General features: G+C 46.4%; 1 protein-coding gene across 2 annotated transcripts in view; it reads left to right on the top strand.

Moving 5' to 3' along the window:
• The first annotated feature begins 1,000 nt into the window (after positions 1-1,000).
• The window catches only part of FGF13 (fibroblast growth factor 13), a 323,690-nt gene continuing 301,628 nt past the window's right edge, over positions 1,001-23,062 (top strand). The window contains exons 1-2 of one of the 2 annotated variants that reach the window (XM_050964866.1): positions 1,001-1,487; positions 5,096-5,344. In XM_050964866.1, coding sequence (XP_050820823.1) covers positions 5,296-5,344 — 49 coding nt within the window. In that variant the 5' untranslated portion in view covers positions 1,001-1,487; positions 5,096-5,295. The remainder of the gene's footprint in view (positions 1,488-5,095; positions 5,345-23,062) is intronic. The other variant, XM_050964868.1, reaches the window with a different exon arrangement.

Genomic DNA, 23,062 nt, shown 5'->3' with positions numbered 1-23,062 from the left:
CTGAACATCCTAAGTGTAAAAGCAGGAGAGAGCTTATTGAGTCCCTGTAAAGCTGAGGCTGTCAGATCCATTCTGTTTCCAAACCCAGCGAATTGAAATTATTACTGCCAAAGTCAGCTGTACAAAGGGGGAAAAAACAACTCCCTGGCTGAAGGGCTGGCAATTAATTTTGTGCTTAGTGTGTTTTTAAGGGGGGAAATCAGGTTACAAATGTTAACAGGAAAGTCAGTCTTGGTTTTGTTGTAACATTTGAGCCATAATCTCACCCGGCCTGGTTCTCCTCTCATTTGCTTTGGTGTAAAGCAGGAACTTGCTTTAGTCCAAGTCCAGTTCAGGGCATTTCAGTGTTGAGTTCCTCTCATCCAGTGAGCCAGCCTGGGGCTAATCATGTCCGTACTCAGAGGTGTTTTTTGGGGGGGGAGGGAGGAAGGTGTTGATGTTTTGCCACTCCCTTAACGGATCCGTAGAAACTGAGCACATCAGAGGCAGGGGAAACGAGCAGGGTCCTGCAGCTACACCTGGTGAGGAAGCAATGGCTACCTCGCAAGGGAAAAATAAATCCGAGCTGTTTTCTGACATTCTCAACCCGCCCTGCATCCAACGGCCCTGCCCGGCGGCTCTAGCAGCCCTGGCCTGGCGGGATCTTGCAGATGATCCTGTCAATGACTCTGAAAGGAAACACAGTCAGGCACCGCCAGCCCAGCGCTGCTCCCCTCCAGGCATAGCACGCAACAGCGATCCGGCTGCAGCAGCTCCCCTGAAATCCCAGCTCAGCAGGGCACGTGCATGCGGCTGGGGCTGGGGCGGTCATCCCCCAGGGGACACGCTCCCCCCTCGCCATAGCGCCAGGCTATCAGCTAGGAGTGGGCAGTGCCAGAGCCTGCGCAACACCTGTTGGCAATTTCACCTCCCAGCGTCACCCAGCCGATTGGGTTTCAGGCTGTGATTAAGGGCCTGGCCTCCGCTGATTAACCCTTGCAGCGCCCCCGCGGCTGCGGTGCTCGGCAGCTCTCAGCCGAGAGAAGCCGCCCGAGATCGACAGACAGCGGGAACTAAAGTTTTTCTCGCCCCCTCCAGTGTGTTTTCTCGCAGGGCTTTGCCCGCAGCCGCCTTCCGCAGCGGGGCCGAGCTGGAAAGGCACAGAACTCGGGGAGGAGGAGGAATTCAGTGTCCCTAAAAATAGCCGCACTTCGAGAGACCCTGTGACTTCCCACTCTCCGGGGCGGGCGGCCCGCGGGCTGCCTTTCGCCGATGACCCTTGTGATTGCAACCAGCATGCGCCTAACCCCCTCTTCCTGCGCCCGGAAGGCTGGGCTCGGCTGAGGGGTCTGGCCCCGACCTACTGGAGTGGGGAGGGCGCAGAAAAGCACGTGCTAAGGACAGGATCGCGGCTTCTCCAGTGTTGGGGGCCTGCGAGCCTGGGCGAGGCTAGCTCCGCTAATCGGGGGGTTTGACTGTTGGCGCTTCGCAACGCTCTCCAGCGAAAGGTAGGTGAAAGAAACCGAGCGAGCCAAGCGTGCGAGTGCTGGCGAGCGGAGTGGAGCTCGGAAATAAAGGCAGCGGCAAAAGAGAGCTCTTGCAATATACTCCGCTCGCAGTGCTCCCCGGGGACGCTTTCCCCTTCTTCTAAAGAGCTGCTCCGAATTGAGGCGCTGCTGCTTAGTCGTTAATCGCTTCTCTGCTCTCCACCCCCCGGGCATCTATGGAATTATAACGCCCGGGACCCCAGGAGCTTCGCTTCTCGCTAGTTACATCTCGCAACACCCCAGCTGCTCCCAAGAGCAGATGCAATACTGGCCCTAATTAAGCAGAGGTTGGCGGAGGCTCGGCAACCCAAGGTAAATTGGGATAGGGGAGGTTTCGTCCCGAAACACATCTTCCTGCCATGGTTCGTCTCCCCCTTGTCAAGAGAGGGGGTGGGGGCAGAGAAGGAATGGAGACGCCGCGGTAGTGAAAGGGTTACGCGCTGGGCGCACTGGTGTGTACTTGAAAAGGGACCCACGGATAACGTGTTCATGAGTGGGTTGCTAAAGTGGCCAAGCGGAAGGACTCTCATTGCGGGTGGGGAACGAGGACCGTTTGAAGGCGAACGCCTTGAGGGGGGGGTCTCCTGGTGGCGGCTTCTCCTGCTTCCTCTGTTGGGCGCTTGAAACGGTTGGTCATGAAACTGAGCACCTACAGAAGTGGGCCGACTTCCAGGGGATCTTAATGCCTGTAGCCCCCATTCGGTATCTCTGGGGTTCGGGCCGTTTGGCTGCGGACCTGGAGATACATTTTAGGTGCTTTAGGGATCCCAGTCTGAAGACTTTGTACCTGTGAACGGCCTCTGTGCGGAGGGCTTTGGGCAGCTTTTGGAGAACCGCTGAGGAAGGCTGGCTAGCTCTGCGTTTGTGATCTGCAAAGGATCTCCAGCCTAAATATAGACTCATCACCGTTTGCGTGTACTAAGTATTCAGAAACCCAGTGTGCACATGGCAGCTCGCTGCTGCTTTCTGCTACGGTGCGTAGCTCCTGTTTGTTGACAGGGAAGAGATCGTGCCAGAAATGGGACTTGTCAGGGCCATACCTAAGGGCGGGGTGTAGTTTTTTGGTTTACGTGTCCGATGAAGCTAGAATGCTGCCCAGAGGTGGCCGGAGCAGATCGTTGGGTGACCCTCTTGCTTCAGCTAAGCTACAGGCGTATGACTTTCAGACTGCGAAGGGTGACGCGAAGCAGAGCAAGGCTGCGGGGTGAGATCGGGTAGGAAATGCAGGACACGGGACTATAGCTCCTAGTGTGAAGTGTCTGCATCTTCAACGTGCTGGCTGGCTTAACAGCAACGCAGACCCGCACCCTGAACTAGCACCATTCGAAAGGAAGCGAGCAGCGCCACTGGGGAGTGCTGAATGCGAGCTTTTCGAACGCACTTTCCAAACCAAGCCTCCCAAGATCATGGTTCTTCCTGAAACCCTGGTCTAAAAACCACAAAAGGGTATGAAGGAGACTAAGAACCACCCCACCAGAGGCAGACAATAGATCCTATGACCTGCGCCCCTTATTCTAGCAAAACTCCCCTTTATACCCCCTGAGCGTTGTTTGGCCTGAGCCAGGACTGCAGCAGGGGGCTTGGGGACAAGGTTCATTTGTCGCAAAGGTAAGAGCAGCGGGTGCCGCTGAGTTAGTGGCAGGTGGAAGAACTGCTGGGCTGTTTCTATAGCCGCGTTCAATCAACTCCCTGAGAGGAAGGGAAAGTTGAGAACCAAGCCTCTTGCGGCACGTAGGTAACCGAAACCCCTAAGTGATGAGATGTAGTGAGCCCACGGGCGCGTCTCTCTTCATATAGCACCCAGACGCGTAAGGGAGACAGCACCTATTGCTACATGGGGCGCCTTCAAAACAGCCAGGAGAAGGAAAACAGAGAGGCCATCGCAGACTTGTAGAGGCAAACTGGCGGGACGGTGTCCGCCTGAAATAGGAGAGGGGCTGTGGCTTCCCGCAGGCCCTGGAGCTAGTTTGAGCCTTCTCAGAAATCCCCGTGGGATGGAGCTAAGCGCGCGGTCTGCACCCGCACCCCTGTACCCTCCACGCAGCTCCCGCTCGCCCCAAGAGCTGCTCCTTTAGCAGGCGGGTCTGTGCACAAAAACGCTCCCGCTGCTACTTGAAGGGGTTGCCTCCTTTCAGACCCGCCCCCCCCCACCCCCCAGCTGCTGCTTTTCTGTTTGCCTGCAGCAACAGAGTCCCGCTCCGGCGTGAGCCAGCCTCCCGGCCCCTACTCCTCACCCCGCGCTGCATTTCCCGGCCTGGTTCGTATCCGCCGGACCGAATCGGTGTGTGCTGGGGGTGGGGGGGAGGAAATCCTCGCCTCCCGGCTGGGACCGAGCCAGGGCTCTGTGCTGGTTTAGCTACAGCTCCCCTTCCAAGGCAAGAGTCTGGCCCAGCCTTGTTACAACGACCCCGGGGAAATCCCCGTAGCGCCTGGCCCTGGGGCAGGTCACACCCTGGGTTAGCAGGTGCTGGAAGTGCCTCTCTGTCTCCAGCCCCGTATGTCCCCGAGCCCGTTACCAGCCCCTGCACGTCTCGCTGCCTGCTCCGGGGCACGTCTCGGCCGTGGCGGGGGGTGTTGGGTTATTGCCGCACGCGGTGATCCCAGGATCGGTGCCCAGGTTTGGAGAGAGGGGGAGGTGAGAGCCCCGGGCAGCTGGCAAGGGGCTGATGCTGGCAGAGGGGGGAGTAGCTGACGCTGACTGGGGTGAATACAGAGCAGGGGCTTCGTCTGCTGGCGTGTCCACAAAGGCCCCACACCTAGCGCTGGGGCCGGGTCCCCTTCCCGCAGGTGGGAGTGGGACGGGGCAGGATGACCCACCCAACCCCGTTTCTAGCAAGAGGGTCTGGGCAGCAGCCCACCCCCCCTCCCGGCCACCACTCGCCTGCGGGATCCCTGGGGCGGAGGGCAGCGGGGAAGGGGCTGTGGGTCCCCTCCTTTGTCCTGGCCTTCCCCCGGCAGGCAGCGACCCAGTTCCGCAGTGTGCCCGCCTCGGGCCCGCGGCTCCCTCCTTCCTTCCCCCAGAGGGGGAATGCGGCGAGCTCATCTTGCACCCCACCTCGGGTCTGCCTCCCCCCCTCCCGCCACTCCGGTCTGCTCCGCACACACCCCGCACCCCCGTCTGGTCTGCTCCATCTCCCCCGTCTGGTCTGCTCCCCCCCCCCTCCAGCCACTCGGGTCTGCTGCACACACACCCCGCACCCCCCTCGGGTCTGCTCCCCCCCCCTCCAGCCACTCGGGTCTGCTGCACACACACCCCGCACCCCACCTCGGGTCTGCTCCATCTCCCCCGTCTGCTCTGCTCCCCCCCCCCCGCCACTCTGGTCTGCTGCACACACATCCCGCACCCCCCTCGGGTCTGCTCCGCACACACCCCGCACCCCCCTCTGGTCTGCTCCATCTCCCCCGTCGGGTCTTCTCCACCCCAGCCCGCCCCGCCCCTCTGGTTTGCTCCACCCCACCCTCAGCGCCCGGGCCCGGGGAGGGGGCCGCTCCGGGGCACAGTGGGGCGGAGGGAGACTCTGCCCAGGCGTCCCCGTCACTCACCGCACCCCGTCTCCTCTCTCGTGCAGGCGGCGCAGCGGCGGGGAGACTCCGCACCGGCCGAGGAGGAGGAAGAGGAGCGGGCGGTTTGTTTTTTTCCTTCTAGGATCCCCCCCCTTCTCCTCCCCCCTCGCCCCCCCTTCCCCTCCCCGCCGCGGTTTCTCTCTGGGTCCGGCCGGCCGGCGAGCGCGAGTCTCCTGGGGGAACCTCTCCGAGCAAGCTGGGATCTATGAGCGGGAAGGTGATCAAACCCAGAGAAGAGAAAGATGCTTCCAAGGGTAAGTCCGCCCGCCCGCCCGAGCCTGCTGCCTCGCATGACCCCGGCTTGCTCCATGCATCGTGCGTCGCTCCTGGGGACCTTGGGGGGGGGGGCACAGCACAACACCCCCCGGCCTGCTCTCGATCCGAGGGGCGGTGTGAGAGCAGCATCTCGCCGGGGGGCGCGGTGGGTGCTGCCCCTGCTCGCATAGCAGCACCAAGCGTCTGGACCAGGTGTCAATAGTGTGTGTGAACGAGGGATAATTCGCTTCTGTGCTCGCAGCAAGTGCGGGGAGGCAAATGGGGCCCGCAGTGCTGGATGCGTCGCCCGGAGAGGTCTCTTCCCCCCGCCTCCCCGCGGTTGGAGCCGGATTTGGGCTCGTTTTCAGTTCAGGTGCCCGGCCAGCTTGGGAGCGATCCCTGAGGCCGCCCCCCCCCCACGCTAATCTGTGTGTGTGTGTGTGTGTGTGTCACAGGCTGCGAGCAGGGAGCCGAACCCCCCTGTGCCCCCCAGCCAGGCAGCGGGTCCCCTGTGGAATCTGCACCGGGGAGGTAGGGGTGTGTGTGTGTGTGTGTGGGGGGGGGGATGCTGTGTATCCGATTCACATCCCCTCCCCCTGGCCAGCTCCTGCCATGCACTGGCCGGGTTTTGCTACTGGATGTAAACTGGGTAACAATTGCCATGGAGACGGGGGAGCGGGAGGAGGAGGAGCGGAGTTGCAGAGAACCGCAAGTGGATTAGTTGGCTCTACGGCTCTGTGGCATGGCAGCTGAGCGGCTGCTGGGAGATGCACAGCGGCAGAACAGAATGCATAGGAGAGGAGGGTGTGTGTTTGGGGGGGGTGCTGTTGGCAATCTGGGGGAGATGCTGCTGCTTCTCCCCTCTTCACAAGGTTGGCGCAGGTTTTCCATTAAGAACCCTTCCCCCACACCTGACTGTGTCCAAGGGGTTAATATACACCTTGTACTGAGTGGAACTTGGCCAACTAGATCCCAGAACAAGAACACCATTTTGCTTGATAATAATTACAAAAACCTGCTCTTTCCAATATAGAGTTTATAAAGTAGACAATCCCAGGTGTCAGGCTTTAATGGGCTCCACACACAAGGGTAAATGTGACTGGCAATTAGTCTATATTAGGGCCTATCTAATTTGGAATATTGGATGAGTACATTCGGGAAGGTAGCCTGTGTGTGCTGCATCTTTTTAATAAGGAGCATTGCTACCTGTTTTCAATATATCTATCAACTGCCTTAAATATTTATTTATAAGATAGAGTGGAGCCACTGGGCTCTTACAGGTGAATTACACAAGGTTTTTAACCTTCCACAAAGGAAATAAAAACAGTTTCTGCCTTTTTTTTTTTTTTTAAAGAAATAAACAAGTTTTCTGGTATGTTATTTATTTGTTTTTAGCAGTTCTAGCACATCTTGACCAAAGCCAGGTAATTCAATTTCAAGGCTGACACCCTTTTCATGTATTCCTTTTTTTAGTTTCTTGGCTTCTAAGGTCATGTTAAAAACGTTGCATCGTGCAAACTTGTTTTTGCGTTTAATACGCTTTTTAAACTAAGTTTTGTTTCCTCTTGTTATATCATAGCTGTTGTCTTCAAAATATTGATTTAAAATATTTTTATTGAATTGCTTTTGGTGGAAAATATGAAAATCCATAATCTGGATGTGTCACAAAAAACTACACTTTCCAAAGAAAATTTTTTTACACTGAATGGTCTTTTTCTTTTAAAAATATACTTCACTGTCAAAGTCTGTTAACAACCATTTTTTGTTAATGGTTTGTTTACCCAAAAGGTATCGAAATAACTTAACAAGCAATACAGAATGAAAGGTTCCTGCATTCTAAGGAGGAGTTTTGCATGATTTAGAACTGCATTATAATCTTAAACAAGAAGATTCTGTAATGCTTGCTCTTTAGTGTAACATTTCCAAATTTTCAATGTAACTTAAGTGTTTAATATTTTTTGTTCAGTCTGCAAATCATTATCTTTATCTTTACATGCACTTATTAACGTACCTTACACTTTCTGGTGCATATGTATAGTTTGTGTGGCATACTCATATTTCCCGAAACATTGAGGCAAACACGTATAACTGACTGAGACTGACTTACATGCACACACACAAGTGTCCCTGAGCATGTACCACAAAGTGTATATGCCAAAACCCTGAGGAAAACTACATTGGGATGAGTCTTTTAGAACTGGCATTAGTGTCTTCTCTCTCAATCTAGATCTAAACTTAAATTGACTAATATATCAAAAATCAACATAAGGAGATAATATTTACAGGAAGTTTGATATCTTTGTAGCAGTGTGTGGCTATAGTTTTCTTTGAATTTCTGCAGTGCACCCCAATGTGGTGGTAAGGAGATAATATTTATCAATTTCTCCATGGAAGTTCTCTTCAAAGGCTCTGAATACTGATTTCCTATTTTAATTAGTTTTTCTTCAAAACGGTTGGAGGTTTCTTGGGGTGACTGACAGTGATGGCATTCTTTACTAAACATTTAAACGGATACAGCCATTCTCAAAATGGGCTGGCTGTTCTATCTGTGTATCAGAACTGTACTCTGAGTGGAAGCTAGAGGAAGGTTTGCCATTATATATGTGTGTACACTCTTTATGCTTCTGGGTTGGCTAAGCAGTCCTGGAAAGGATGATGCACAGTTATATTTATGTAAATTCACGTGGTTTGTTTTGGAGAGATTTTCCTGCGTCCCTTATTCTCTCAAATATGTTGTGGAGTTTAAGTGCTTGACATAAACAAAGCTCGCAGGCTACTATGGTTCCACACTGAGTGACCATGGAAATTGTTTTCATAGTGTGAATTGAATATCAATCTTTCTCTTTATACCTGTGAAACTTTGTATCAAAGAGGAAAACACTTATTTATTCTCAAAATAAAACTTCCCCCTCCTCAGTGTTTTTCAACTGGGCTTGTAAGGTCAAATTCAACGCTAATATAAGCAGATGGAATACCAGTGACGTCTGTGGAATTCTCTACTTACAGTAGCTCTTAACTGGGTCCATGAAGTAGGTCCTGATTACAATAGAATCCTGAAAAGTTGTGCCCTTGGATATAACAAGACATGCATAGGAAGTGTTCTCTGCTTGTGTTAAGTATTTTAGATCAAATGGTCTGTTGAGTTACACCTGTGCAACCCTACTGACTCCAGTAAGGGAATATAACCGCAGGAAGAATTGTCTCTAATTTAAAAATAACTGCTCTCCTTGCATCCTCCCTGGAGAGGGAAGCAAGTATTGGCCCCAACTTTTGTTAGTCCCCCTATTTATAACTACTTACCTATAAACCCAGGTGCAGCTGCTTTTAAAAATAGCCCATCAGTACCAAAAAACCAGGTATTTCAGCCTAAGTAATCAATGTGGATTAACGCCATGAAGCAGGGCATATGCACCTTTAAATTGTAGAAAATGCTACAGCAGATATGAAAACATTTCAGATGCAAACATTGATTTCTTGTCTAAATATGAGTATTAGACAAGCTGCAAGATATATCCTGCCACTGCTGGAGATGTAAACTCAGAGTCCAGTTGCACAGCTAGGTTTACATCCGTGCCTCGAGCAGTACTCTGGCTGTTTCATAAAATAAAACATTTCATTTTTGAAGAACAGAAGTGAGCACCTTGACTGCCCCCTTTGCACAAATGCAGGGCCTGAGCTTGCTTTCCTCAGACTGCAAGTTTCTCTTTGGCTTCAGGGGGAGTCTTGGGTGCTCTAAGAATGCTGCATAAGGCTCTTAGTTCTTGCTGTTGTAGTTTGGCCATCAGAAATATTTCCCTTTTCAATTTGAGTTATGTATTCAAGAAATAGTCAAAATGTTCATCCCTAGATAAACATGTACTTAACACAGGTGAACTCCCTTGAGTCTGATTCCTGACCTGTGGGGTATTGAGAAGTGTGTGAGTGGGGGCATAAGATTGTGTGTGTGTGGTGGGGGGAAGGAATAGGGGTGGCAATGGCAAAGCACATGACTTTTTAGGTAATTCTTTCCTGAAAAAAATGTTGGAAATCTAGTCTGAAGGCTTCTTTTGAGTAGTCTGTCTACTCACTTGGAGAACAGTATAGCCAGCATTCCAGATGGATACCTATGAAGAGTCTTGTTCTATGTTGGGGCTTTATCAGGATCATCCATTTGGGGCTAAAGTATTTTATTTTTCTTTGTTAAACGTTTGATTGAGTGAGACAAGCCTTACAGTGAAGGACCAGGGCTTTATAGTCTGCAGCGGGCTTTGGATCAGGTCCTGATTCCTGGGAGAATTTATGCTGTCTCATATTCATATACTGTAACCTAGACACTTGCAGAATTTAGTTTAATCTTTTGGATGGGATGCAGTAAAGCGGTGATTCCCACATACATGTCCCTGTTGAGGACACTGGGGAAAAATCCACCAAACCAAAGAAATGAATTGTCTCCCCACTTTTTCCTCCCCCAGTTTTAATTGTGCAGTTGCAGAACTTCACGCAGCAAGATGGCCATAATCCTTCTTCCTGTCGCCTACCTTGACTGCAAAGTTTGATAACTTTACACAGAAGTTTCATAGCCTAAGCCAGCAGAGTGACACAATGCAGGCACTATATCTTCTCTGTCTGAATGCAAAATCAGGGAGTCTTTTCAAAGCTGACTCAGACTGAAGCTCTGTTGAAACAGTGGCACTCAGGGTAAAATATTTTGGAAGAGTGGATAGTGTTTTAGCTTGGTGACTGCAGGAAACAGGCCCATAAAAAATTCAGGTGCCTGGCAGAAAAGTCAGAACTCTGGGAAACCTGGTAGTTGTCTTGTTTGTGGGAATGCTCCATAATACACTATGATCCAATTTATGATTGAAAGGTCTAAGGAAAAATGAGACAAATAAATAAGCTGATCTCAACAGTTGTAACACTCACTGATTTATGGGACAATTATTTATTTTAAAGACACAAGGTTTAGCAGTGTAAAGACAAGCTACACTGCTGATTTCCTAATCTGAGCCCATTGACTCAAAATATGCTGCAGATAGGAACATCTTGTGGGAAAAACCTGTTGGTGCCTAGGCACTGCTGCTCTGCCAAATCTGGTAGAAAGCAAGGAGTTTCTCTTTATTGAATGTTTCCTTGCCAATTTTGGACTTCAGAAAATAGAGCACTGGCAGACTTCACCAATGACAGCAACTTGACGCGTGAACTCGGTTTTCTGTTCTGGTAGATTGGATCTAATTATGGCCCATTGCTACTACTGACTTACACATCAGGTGTTGTGTTTGAAAAAGAACATAAGAAGAGCCATACTGGGTTAGACCAAAGGTCCATCTATCCCAGTATCCTGTCTACCGACAGTGGCCAGTGCCAAGTGCCCCAGAGAGAGTGAACCTAACAGGTAATGATCAAGTGATCTCTCTCCTGCCATCCATCTCCACCCTCTGACAAACAGAGGCTAGGGACACCATTCCTTACCCATCCTGGCTAATAGCCATTAATGGACTTAACCTCCATGAATTTATCTAGTTCTCTTTTAAATGCTGTTATAGTCCTAGCCTTCACAACCTCCTCAGGCAAGGAGTTCCACAAGTTTACTGTGCGCTGTGTGAAGAACTTCCTTTTTTATGTTTTAAAACTGCTGCCCATTTTTTAAACCTTTATCTTAATCATTTACTCAGAATTAATGGTTAAACTTGGTTGTATTATAAAGGCAACTACATCATTTCTGTTTGAGACCTCAGATATACTTGACAAGATATCTGCATTACCCACTGTGGAGCGATGGCCAAAATCTGAAGCAAGTCACCCTTTATATTTAATATTAATATCCCACATCACAACAGATGTTCATCTCCTGGCATGAGGTCCTCATCCATTCAAAATTCCCATTAACCTCAGTAGGAGTTCTGTGTGTCTGGCTGTAGGATTGGTTCCAATTAGTGGGCCGTTGTTAACATATTCATGCTAGGAATATTTACAGTAACAATCTCTTGTTATGACTCATTATCTGTAACTGCATTTGGTTCTGCAAAAGTACAACTCTTCTAAAGATGTAATAACTCCTAAATCTCAAGGTGATATTCTCAACATCCAACCTCTACCTGTACGACACTAGCAATTAAAAAAATATGGAAATCACCTTTCATATCAAAAATCCACAATATTCTCACACTAGTTTCAAAAATCCTTTTCTGCAGTAGTTGAAGGATTCTTCATTAAGATGACAGTTGTAAGATGACAATTCTGAACTTTGGGACTTAATAATCGTTTAACTCACATATAGCTGGTATCTATGATGAGGCGCTTGCTGATTGCACAGAAGGCAGTGTAACCCTGTCATCTTTTTATAACTAGGATTGGAATGAAATTTAAAGTAATCATCCATGCCTCCCAGCAGGTTACAAAATCCTGTCGTCAAAAGGGAAACCCTAAGACAAAGAAAACCAAAAGGGGTAAAAAAGCCCCAAAGAGCCCTGCAAGGAGCTGCCAAAAGGGATGAATTCTAGTGTCCCATGCAGATCCAGAAGAAAGGCAAAAGCTGTGGCTGAGACCCCAGGCATGTGTGTGTTCTCCTGAATGCCACCCCCAGTCCTCTGAAGACTTATCTTTAAGTGGTGTTTGTGTAGCTTGTGCTGTGATTTTTCTGCAGAAGCACTGATATTACCACTGTGCTTTGGGAATTTTATGCAGCAGTATAGTGGTGGGTCAAATGCATGTTAATTTCCCACATCTTTTTTACTGCAGAACGTGTAAGAAGCAGAGGTATTTTCAGTGCATTCTGGCTTTCCTTCCTTTGGGGAAAAGCTTGGCAAATGTTACTGGTCAGTCCCTCCCTGCAAGCAGTGAACCTACAGAACCTTATATTTCTGTGAAGTGTTTTATTAGTATTATCATCCTGTATATAGTGTCTTAGATATACATAAGTGACAAGGTAGGTAAGGTAATATGTTTTACTGGACCAACTTCTGTTAGTGAAAGAGACAAGATTCAGGTCAGACCTGAAGAAGAGCTCGGTGTAAGTTCAAAGGCTTGTTTCTTTCACCCCATAGAAGTTGGACCCATTTAAAGAAATTACTTCACCCATGTTGTCTCTTTTAATATTGTGAGACCAACACAACTGCAACAATGGAAGAGCTTAAATTTACGTGGCATATTATAAACATTATATTAATACCCATTTCCCACTTCAAAGAGCCTACAGTCCAAGACCCTGATCCTGAAAACGTTTGTGTGTGTGATTTTTAACTTACTTTCTGCAGACGAGTAGCCCTGGTGACTTCAGTGGAATTATTTGCATTCGTGCTTTGTAGTGGCCTTAGTAACTGACTTTAGCTTTGGTATACTTTGTGTTCCACAGTTTCCTTGCTATTGGTAACTGTAAGCTATGGACTCTCTAACCATATTGTCCCCCTGTAGTTTAGCTTTGCATTCCGAAAGTTCACCTGGAAAGAAGCATCTTGGCTGTATATGTGCTGTACACTTCACGTTTTGGCATAGGATGGTATTTTATATCTCTCTGTGGTCACTTAGGCACCAGACTTGTTTCTGATACTGAAAATCTGGCTGCCTACTCGATAGAGGTAGTCTTGTTGAGAGCAGAAGGGGGTGAAGGAATTGAAACGCATATCAGGCAGGAAACACTTCAGTCTCAGCATTACCTTACCCTTCCATCATTGACAACACTGAGATCTCATTGGAATCATAATTAGTTTTATGAGAGCTGTGTAGGAGGTGAGCTCAGTGTAAGAGGAAGAGAGGGTCAGCCTTCACTGAACACTTCTAATGTTTTAATAATTAGAGTATCACTTTGGGGGAAGAGATTGATTTGACTCAAACACAAGGGAACAAGAGAAACTCGAGAAATGGCAATGGAATAGCCGCGTGTCTGCTCCAGGGTTCCATCTCTCATGTGCTTTACCGGCTTGACAACTAGAGTTTAACTAGAGTTAGGGAGCATTTATTACCTCTAAGGGATGGTAGTGGGATTGTAACGGCTGTATTTAACTCCCCAGCCCGTGGGTACCCACTTGAGAAAACCAGTAATATTGTTTTGAACACCACCACCAGCTGCCTTCTTAGTTCGTCTCTTCCCCTGAGCTACTAAATGACTGACTAGGGCAAGCGAACTTGTGGTGATTAGTAGTAGACTTGATAGCACAGAGACAGTCCCAATCTGGAGTCTCTGGGATATATCTCAGATATCAAATATTAGATTTATGAATGGGAGGAAGAGAGACTGTTTAAAAAGGTGCGGCAGGGGAGGAAAAGTGATGGGATGGAGGAGAGTGCTACTGACTTGGTTCTGTGGCGTGCAGCCTTTTCTGCTGAGACTTGGTACCCTTTTAAATTCTCCTTAAACATTGACACTTCTAAAGGGAGCTTGTTGGAGAGAGCTCCTACTTTCAGAGAAGACTGTGCAGCTTTTTAGCTGTACATTGTGATTCAGAAATATACGCCTGATTTTTAGAGGCACTGAGCACCCACAGCTCCAATTGGAGTCAGTGGTGCTCAGCTTTTGTGAAAACCGGGCGCTAGATCTGTACAATTTTTCAAATTCTTCTGTTTTATGTTTGCCACTTACTTGTACCCATCTGTGTGCGTAGATGCTCCTTGTTGTGTGCACTGAATCCCTGGCACACTTTTTGTTGTAGGAGGTAAATTTCTACACCTCCCCCCCCCTTTACTCAATGAAAATCAGCACGATCAAGGATGGAAATGCAGTGAAAAGAAATACAAATGCCAAAGAAAAAGAGTAGTAACAATGGGAAATACAGAAAGGGTTAGACGGGGAGTCTATTCTGTGGTGGTCGCTTCTCCTTCATGATCTATAACATTCTGTACTCTACCCTTAGCTCAGACTTGTGCTACAACATTGAAGGAAGCCCCCACAATTATTTTTCATTTCCACTACAGAACTTTGTCTTGTCTGCCAAACAGATTCAAAAATGAAAAGGCAGCATTTTTCTGAGGCTTTGTGTTCCAAGCCACATTTTCAATAGTTGCCAGAAAGTGAAAACTTAAGTCTAGGACCAAATTGCTCAAACAAGGAGTTCCACTGACTTCAGTGGATAGGACTAGCCAGGTTTGGTCCAGTTCTTCCCACCCATCAGAGATGAGATGTATAACTACTTACAGATGCAATTATAGTCATGTATTTTTGCATCAACTGGGCTAATACACAGTCATTGGACTTCTGTCAAGACTGGGTCAGAACCCTAGCTTAAAATTGTTAACCTCTTTTTTTTTTAAAGTAATTATATTCGAAGCTCCAAATTGTTGTAATTCAGACTTCGTCCTACTAAGATCAATAACAAATAAAAACTAGGATTAAAGGCCAAATGTATAGCTGGGTTCAAAAAAGAATTCGATAAGTTCATGGAGGATAGGGCCATTAGTCAAGATGATTAGGGACTCAGTACACTTACTCTGTGTAAATCCTGTTCTTAAACCCAGGCCCGCGGACAGAAAGTCCAGGCCCCACGGCCAGGGCCGTCCCTAGGGGAGATGGACCCTGGGGCCAAGTGACAAACCTGTCACTTCTGGGACTGCCCGTACTGGCCGTTTGCGCTGGTCTGCGGGTTCTCCCAAAGCTCAGGGCTCGGAGCGGCCATGCGTGCTTAAGAGCCCTATGTCCTACTCTGGCAGCAGCAGCATCGCCTGGGCCCCTGGCCAATTGCCCCTCCCCCCCCGTTGGCAGGCCTGCCTAAACCTCTGAGTGTCAGAAGCTGGAACTGACCGACAAGGGATGGATCAGTCAATAACTGGCCTGTTCTGTTCATTCCCTCTGGAACATCTGACACTGGCTGCTGTCAGAAGACGGGATGCTGGGCTAGATGGGCCATTGGTCTGACCCTCTGTGGCCATTCCTATGTTCATAACCAATAGTAGCTTTTAATTAATATTACAATGGCTGCTGCATGCTAATATATCTCTTTCTGAAAGGGAAAACACAGAATAAGTGAGAGCGGATTGAGCCCCAAACTTGTTTCTGATCTACTAATGTGTAGGTTACAGCACGAGGAAATTCTATAGCTCTAACATCTGGCAACAGGCTACAGAGGAAGAAATTGAGCAATGTGGTTCCCTCCATTTCACCCTTCACAGCGCCTTCCAGCCAGTGACACATCCCTCTGTGTATGAGGGGATCTCGGTTAGCAAATGTGGTGCTCCTTTCGCTAGCTTAAATGGCTGGTGACTTGCCTGGTACTGCCTACACACGCAGCCTTTTCTTTTTGTCCCTGCTTTATCGGCCATAGCTTCACTTTCAGTTGTGTTGGATGGAATACCTTGTGTGGGTTCTCAGTGCAATTGAAATGTGTAAGCTAGCTACATCTTTTCTTCCCTTGTGTAAACTCTACCCCAAATTTGTTCTGTGTTAGAATGATATACCCTCATTGAAAACATCCAAGGATCACAAAATGATCTGCAGGAGGAGCTTGAGGGGAAAGTAAAGTTTTACGGATTTGGGTGCTGTGACTTCCATGGAGACAAGAAGAGGAAAAAAATATTAACAGGAAGTTGAGGACAGGGAAAAGCTGAGATTTGAAGTGTTTCAGAAGTACTGTAAGTCGATATTCTTTTTTTCAGGCTAGTTACAGTGAGTGGAGAATGGACGAGAGCAGAGAAACGGGAATAGGTTGTGCTGGCTAGGAAACACCAATTCCATTTCATGACAGCTCCTGAGATTTCAAAAAGTTGTATTTGTTCCCCATAGGAAAAAAATAAAAACCTATCAAAGTTTTTCACAAAAATGGAATTATGTCAAAATGTCTGGATCAAAAGGCCAGGTTTTCAATCTCCCTCTCCCTCTCTCTCAGGTCCACGGTGGGTTTGAGAGAAACTGACCCATCAAAACTTTCATTAAAATTGATAGGTTTTCTCAAAGTTAATCAAAACGGAAATGGCATTTTTTGACATGCCGTTAACATAACTATAAACATAAGTCTCGCCTAAGACCACAGGTGTGTGTGTGTGTGAATCCATCCAGGAGGTCTTGTGCTAGGTGGGGTAAGTGTGTGTCAGAATGTGAGGAAAACACACAGATACTGAGGAAATGGACAAGAACAGAGAGTGGCAGAGGAAAAGAGAGGCCAGAAAAGCTAAGCAGGAAGCACAGAGTGACCATGGAAAAAGCTAGAGAGAGAGCCTTTGGGCCTGGGGTGGCTTATAGCCCTCAAACCTCTTTTGCTAAGAAACTGGTCTGTTTTGTTCTTGGTTCCTTCTGTGCTAAGACCCAGGCCTTTCTATAAAAACAACGAGGAGTCCAGTGGCACCTTAAAGACTAACAGATTTGTTAGCCTTTAAGGTGCCACCGGACTCTGTCTTGTTTTTGTGGATACAGACACGGCTACTCCCTGATAGGAGGCCTCTCCATGTTCTTTATAAACAAACAAAACTGCCCCAAATAAATACCTGCCTATTTCCAACTGGAACATCCCCAGGACCTCAAACTTTGACTAGCCGCTAAGGTCGAAAAGGGGCAACATGAACAGTAAACCTAATACTAGAAATACATTTGAAAAGATGTTTAAGTGTGGACTGGAAATAGAGGAGACACCTTTTATATTTGTGAAATTTATATTGGATCTATACTTCTGCCAGAAAAGCCACCAATAATAGGGGAGGCCAGGATCCCCTGTCCTAGAAGATGAGGAGCTATGTTATCTTTACTCATGCAAGCAGTGTTTGCTCACAGAAGTGAATTTTGGGCTTGAAGATTAGATAAGCAAAGGAAGATATGACTTGTATTTCAATTCTGACAAACTTTAAATATTTTTTCATAGTTTTCTTTATTCAACTTGGTCACGCTTAAAAACATATGAAAGTGAACTCTGATCACATTCATGTCATGTTGTCTTTGAGGACTTAACATTCTGAATATTTGACCAATGCACACATGCTGATTTTACCTTTAAAAACAAAACAAAACCTCTGCATTTTGTAACGGAACAAGAGACCACTCTGCGTGTGGCACATTGAAACATTGGGCTTGTCAGCCAGAGCTCTGGGACTTTCAAACATTCACTTCTAGCTAGGCTAATCCCCCCCTCGCCCCCTGGAGTCGTTCTGCAGTAAGCTTGTCTTTTCAGTGGTATCTGTGCAGAACCTGTGTCATGCATTTTCCTATTGGCTCAGACACAGCAGGAATGAAGACCCTACACAGTATATTTGATTCAAGTGGAGGCCACAACTTTTGAACTTAAACCTGTTTAATCCACACACCATAGCAGTGAAAATGTTGCAGTACAGTGTTCCAGCCTGATGCACCACCCAGGCAGTGGGGAAGACAATTCTCTACCTTTCCACCCCACTCCAAACAAGCCCTTACGTTTTTAGCACTCTTCACCCCACCCTTCCTTTATATGAGGGTTCAGGTTACAGGTGAGGGGGTGCACCTGATCTATACCAGATACCAACACCTCGCTCTTGCTACACGCAGGGTATAGATCCTCCTCTTCATTCCATACTTCCATGGGTCTACCTGAGATCTGGCTCTGTTTTGACCACAAAATCTGCACTGGGTCAGACAAAGTTGAGACAAACATGGAAAGGTGCACTGGATCCATCCAATCCTCTCTACTGAACTGCTAGGCTGATGCAGAAAAGGTGAAAAAACTAGACTATCCAGCCCCACTTGCCAGTGAGGGAAAAATTCCTTCCCTTTCCCAAGGCAACTGGAGGAATGCCCATAATATAGCTGGATACCTGGTGGTGCCTCACTCTGTATAAGGTGAATTGCAGGGAATCCAGAATGGGCACCTCATTTGTCCAACCAGCTCATGAGGGATTTTAATTTTATCCAATCAGTTCTGTTTTGACCCTTTCCATGCAGCCAATGGGCTGCTGTTGCAGAGAGAGAACTCTTTCCCTACCATGAGGAACTCGAGACATCCACCTGCATGCAGACCCCAGAGGTGGCTTCCTCTTGGCTGGTCCAGCAAAGCCCTCCCACTCTTCAGATGGAAGGGAGAATTGGAAAAAAATGCATTTTAATGGCTCTTTTAGCTACTCTAACTGAAATGTAATAATATTTTCCCCATTCCATCTGTGGATCCCCAAAGTATTTTACAACTAGTGAATGTATTGAGCCATGCAACTCCCTTGAGAGACAAGGAAGTATTAGCATCTTTATTTAAGAATTGGAGAAACTACATCACAGAGAGAGTAAGTGATTTGGTCAAGGTATCTCCAGCCAAGGTGTGGCAATGTGTAAATCCTGGTCTCCTGATCCCCCACACTTCCATCCTCCCTGAGTAACATGGTTAACCAAGTGTTGGTTATCAGATATATTTATTTGTAATTTCAATTGAAAATATTGTTTTCACCAATAGAGCAACTTAGAAAAAATCAGTATTCCATTATCTATAAAGATGTTTAAAATTAATAGCCTGTCATTCTACATCATTGTTTACAAAATGAATTCGTATTAGAGACTGTCTTTGAGCGGGAGAGTGGAAATAATGTCAAATTGTCATGAGAGCACATACGGGTTTGACAACCAATAGCATAACAAAAAGGATTCCGAGGGCCAGATCCTGCAAGATGCTGAATATCCTCAATGTTCGTAGCCGAAGTCACTAAGCACTTGGTATTGGGTTTCATGTCAGGGAACATCACACGCTTTGCTGTCATGTCATGTTCCCACTATTGTAGATTTTTACCTTGAAGTGTATTTTCGAAGGAGAAATGGCGTGTGCGTGTGATGGAGGAAAAGAGTGACAAAGGCTTTATAAAGGAATCAACAAAATACAATACCTCTTCATCTTATTCTGAATCCGCTGTTTGTCAAAGCAGTATCACTATTGTTAAGCAGAGAAGATAACACACTATTTTTCTTTCATAAAGCCATTATAATTGTTCCTAATCATTTATCAGCGAATTATCACATTCAGGATAAAACAATTGCTCTGTTCTTTTATAAATCCTTTTGCCTGCTCAGCAGGCTGACTTAAATCATCACACTGTCTTTATTACTGCTTTAAATACATTTTAATATTCCTATAAATGCTTTTTTAACATCTGTGACTGACTAGATCTTTGAATAATCGGCTTTGATAGCTGATCTGTTGGTAATTTGGATGACACCGTATGAGGAATAGAACTTGAACCAATATGATCAACTTCTTAATCTGAAAATGTTATCTAGTCTGTTCCAGTATGTAGGTGTCAGATTGGACTAAAAACTAATGTTTACTGAGCAGACTGATTTCAGAGGATGCTGAGCATGCTCAGCACCTCACAGTATTGACCTTTGCTCTGATCAATGATTTTAACTGAGATGACTCTCAGCTTGATGATTCAGCCATAGGCTAGAACAATATGTCCCATATCCTTGCCGAAAACTGCTATTCGACATCAATCCGTTCAGCTGTAGTTAAGCAATACTTGAGCTTTGTTTTGAGGCCTAATCCTCTGGCTTTTACTAACGCAAGTAGTTCCTACGTGCACAGGTAATTCCAGTGACTTCAGTGGAACTACAATCAGGTAATGCAAGTAGGATATGGCTCCCGAAACCCAGTATTGTGGGCTCTTTCTTATACGAAGAACCCTTCCAGTCAATGGAAAAAGGTGTTTAAAGTTTGGTCTTTTAATTTGCATGTCCAAAGGTGGCACAATTATTGGAATTTAAATAATAGAGCATATGAAGTATTACCCATTGGAGGGCTTCTAGAGGGTGTCTGATATCCTTTTTCTGCTCCTCAACCTCTTCTGCCCTGTGGTTCTTACTGTAGCAATGGGATTAAAATATCTTTCCCACTGAGAATGTATCAGAGCTGAGTAAACCAATCACCCATCATCCTCTTCTTTTCTCTTCTCCTTCTTGACTTCCCTGACTCATAAATATTGTCAAACCTATTGCTTCAAATATCTGATGGCCTGATTTTTGCCAAAAGTGACATAACTCTTGGATGTCATAGGTATGAAAAATGAAATTTTTCTACTAGCTGCTGGCATTGGGTGTTTGACCATATCTGTCGACTGTATAACCTGTGTAGCTTCTCCTTTAGATGTAGAATGTTTACTAGAAAAATACCTTCTATGTAGTGTATTGTAAAGTATTTTTTATTTTCAGTATTTGGATGAGCATAGGGCCACTTTTACAAACTTAAGTGCTTAAATATATTTTGTTTCTTATTTTAAACTGAGTCTTTGCTTAGTTGACTTTTATTGACAAAAATTCAATATCTGTGTTTACAAGGTACCTGGCTGGATTTACAGACTTGGCATCTTGGATGAATTATTATGCAACATCAAGGTCAGTTCCTGAGTAGGCCTAAATAAATTAGTTTGCTTGTGAGCATCCCAATTTCTAAAACTCTCAGTTGAACTGTGAAACAAAACCAGATCGGCCTTCATTTTGAATGCCCAGGTGTCATTGAACTGAGACAGGCTGACCAATTCTGCACAGCATTACTTCCATGATATAATTAATTTTTAGTCATCTATTTGAGGAAATCAATTTCAGCTCTCTGTACCTATAGCTAATTGATTAGGGCACACAGGCGAATGAGACATCCTCGGGGATGGATTTTAAAGCAGAAGATGACAACTTTAACTTTTTACTTTGAATGGTGGGGAGAGAAGCACTCACCAAAATATCAGGAGTGTTATTGGGTGTTAATGGTTTCTATAACAAATAGCGAATGCTCAGGGGTTAGGCTGAATGGAGTTAACACTAGGGTTTAGGCCAACTTTAGATCACCCTGCCTTCTCCTCACAAAGGGGAATGAGGGTACATGGAAAGGGGAGCTCAATCTGCAGACTTAAGTTCTCCCTTCTTTCTCCAGGCTAATAGCGCCTCCTTCCCCACCCCCCCCCCCCGGGTCTAATTTACCTGTCTCTCACCAGCACTGGCCACAAGTTGTGATGAAATGACCAACTCCTTTGTAAACTTAACATCTAAATTCTGCCCTTGCTCTTTATTAACCTAAAACCAGGCCCCCAGGATGCTGCAAGGAAGGTGAAAAAAACCACTGGTCATGTAGTCCCTGCCCCCCACTGATGGAAAAATTCCTTCTTGATTACAAAAACTGATCATTGGTCAGACCCCTGCTGCCTTGGCAATGCCATTCCAACTACACCTCCATTGTAGATTGTTGAGGGCAAGGCAGCAACCACACCACACTAGAATGGCAGCTGGGTGCCATGAGGGCTTCAGCTACAGTGAAGGAAGTGGATGAGAGGCACAGCCCAGGCAGCGGCAGTCGGGAGAGGCAGAGAATTTCTCCTTGTGCCAGAGTGGCGAGGAAGACAGGGGAAAATCACCACCCGCATTCTGGGTGGGGTAGACCCCAGAGCACCCAAGCCTGCCTTTCCCCTCTCCTCTCTTCTTAGCACTCTAGGGATTGTCTTTCCCCTGCAGGTCTGATCAAACATCCACTTGCCAGTGAGATTAGGGATGAGGGAAGTCGATTGTAGCTCTCGCCTGTATGCTGAGAATACTGACAAGGGTGCCAGCAAAGTTAATGAATTTCTCATGCAGCACCTACACCGAGACCACCAAGTCACTGGAATACAGCAACCACCATTAAAAGTTGATGTTTCCAACAGTTATTGCTGACTGCTGTTTGCTGTTGGAAGGTGAAGCTATTTGGGCATTATTGAGCAAAGTCTAAATCAAAATAATGGCAGGCACAGTATATTACTAGTAACCTCCGGAGAATCATATGAACTAATAAGAGGAAAGTCTTTGCATATTTTGTTAAATTACTGTTGTAATTTTTTTAACTTTTTTCCTTACATTTAACACCATCATTCCTTTCCTCCTCCCCTGCCAAGTTGCACCCTAACTTTACATTCTGTTAATTACTCTAGTGTTTTTCTTTTATTAATATATTCGGTGTGTCTATAGATTTGGGAGCAAGAGCAGGTGGAGGATTCAGACGTCATAGTGACTGGCATGGTAAAAGACCCTAGAATGAAAGACAGAATTTATCATATATCAGAAGGGTGGCTGTGTTAGTCTGGATCTGTAAAAGTGGCAAAGAGTCCTGTGGCACCTTATAGACTAACAAACGTATTGGACCAGGAGCTTTCGTGGGTGAATACCCACTTCATCGGATGCAACTTACCATGTATCTATTATTTTATAGACACACTTCTTGCTAGATCCACTGCCAACTGGTTATTTTTGGTATACTCTTATTTCCAGAAATAGAATTTCTGGTTGTCTGCTTAAGTCAGTATGCTACAAGCATTGGTGTTCATGCATTCTATATACTGGCATTGGCAAAGAGCCATTGATGCATTGAAATGATGGACCCTGATTCAGTCTCTCCTTTGTAGAGGATATTTTAAATGAATGAGGTTGGGTTGGCTGGTGCTCTGTAGAACTCTTACTGTTCATGCTGCTCTGGGTGGCAGGTTGACGTATTTTGGATGTTTAGGACTGCGTAATGTTACATGTGTTGTTTCTAGCTAGTGTTTCTGAGTGCGTATGTGTGTACATTGCCACTGATGTGTCCTGACAGTGTGACTGGCACATTACTTTTATCACAGTGCGGCTTGTAACATAAGTGCATTGCCTTGGGCAAAGTTAACTTCTTGATATTCATGATGTTGCTGCCTTTCTGTCCATCCATCTCTTGCAAATATTGTTCTTGTCTTATTGACCGCTGTTTATTGGTGGGGATGAGACCAGCTTACACCATTCTGTAATGCCAAGTGGGCGTGATTGGAAAGTATGTATGTTTCATATACTCTTTTCAGCTTGGTCAGTTGTAGCATTTCTAGCCATCACCACA

Source organism: Gopherus flavomarginatus, chromosome 8 (assembly GCF_025201925.1).
Source record: "Gopherus flavomarginatus isolate rGopFla2 chromosome 8, rGopFla2.mat.asm, whole genome shotgun sequence".
Lineage (NCBI taxonomy): Eukaryota > Metazoa > Chordata > Testudines > Testudinidae > Gopherus > Gopherus flavomarginatus.
Note: the sequence above shows the minus strand (reverse complement) of the source record. Positions and strands in the feature narration are given on the sequence as shown.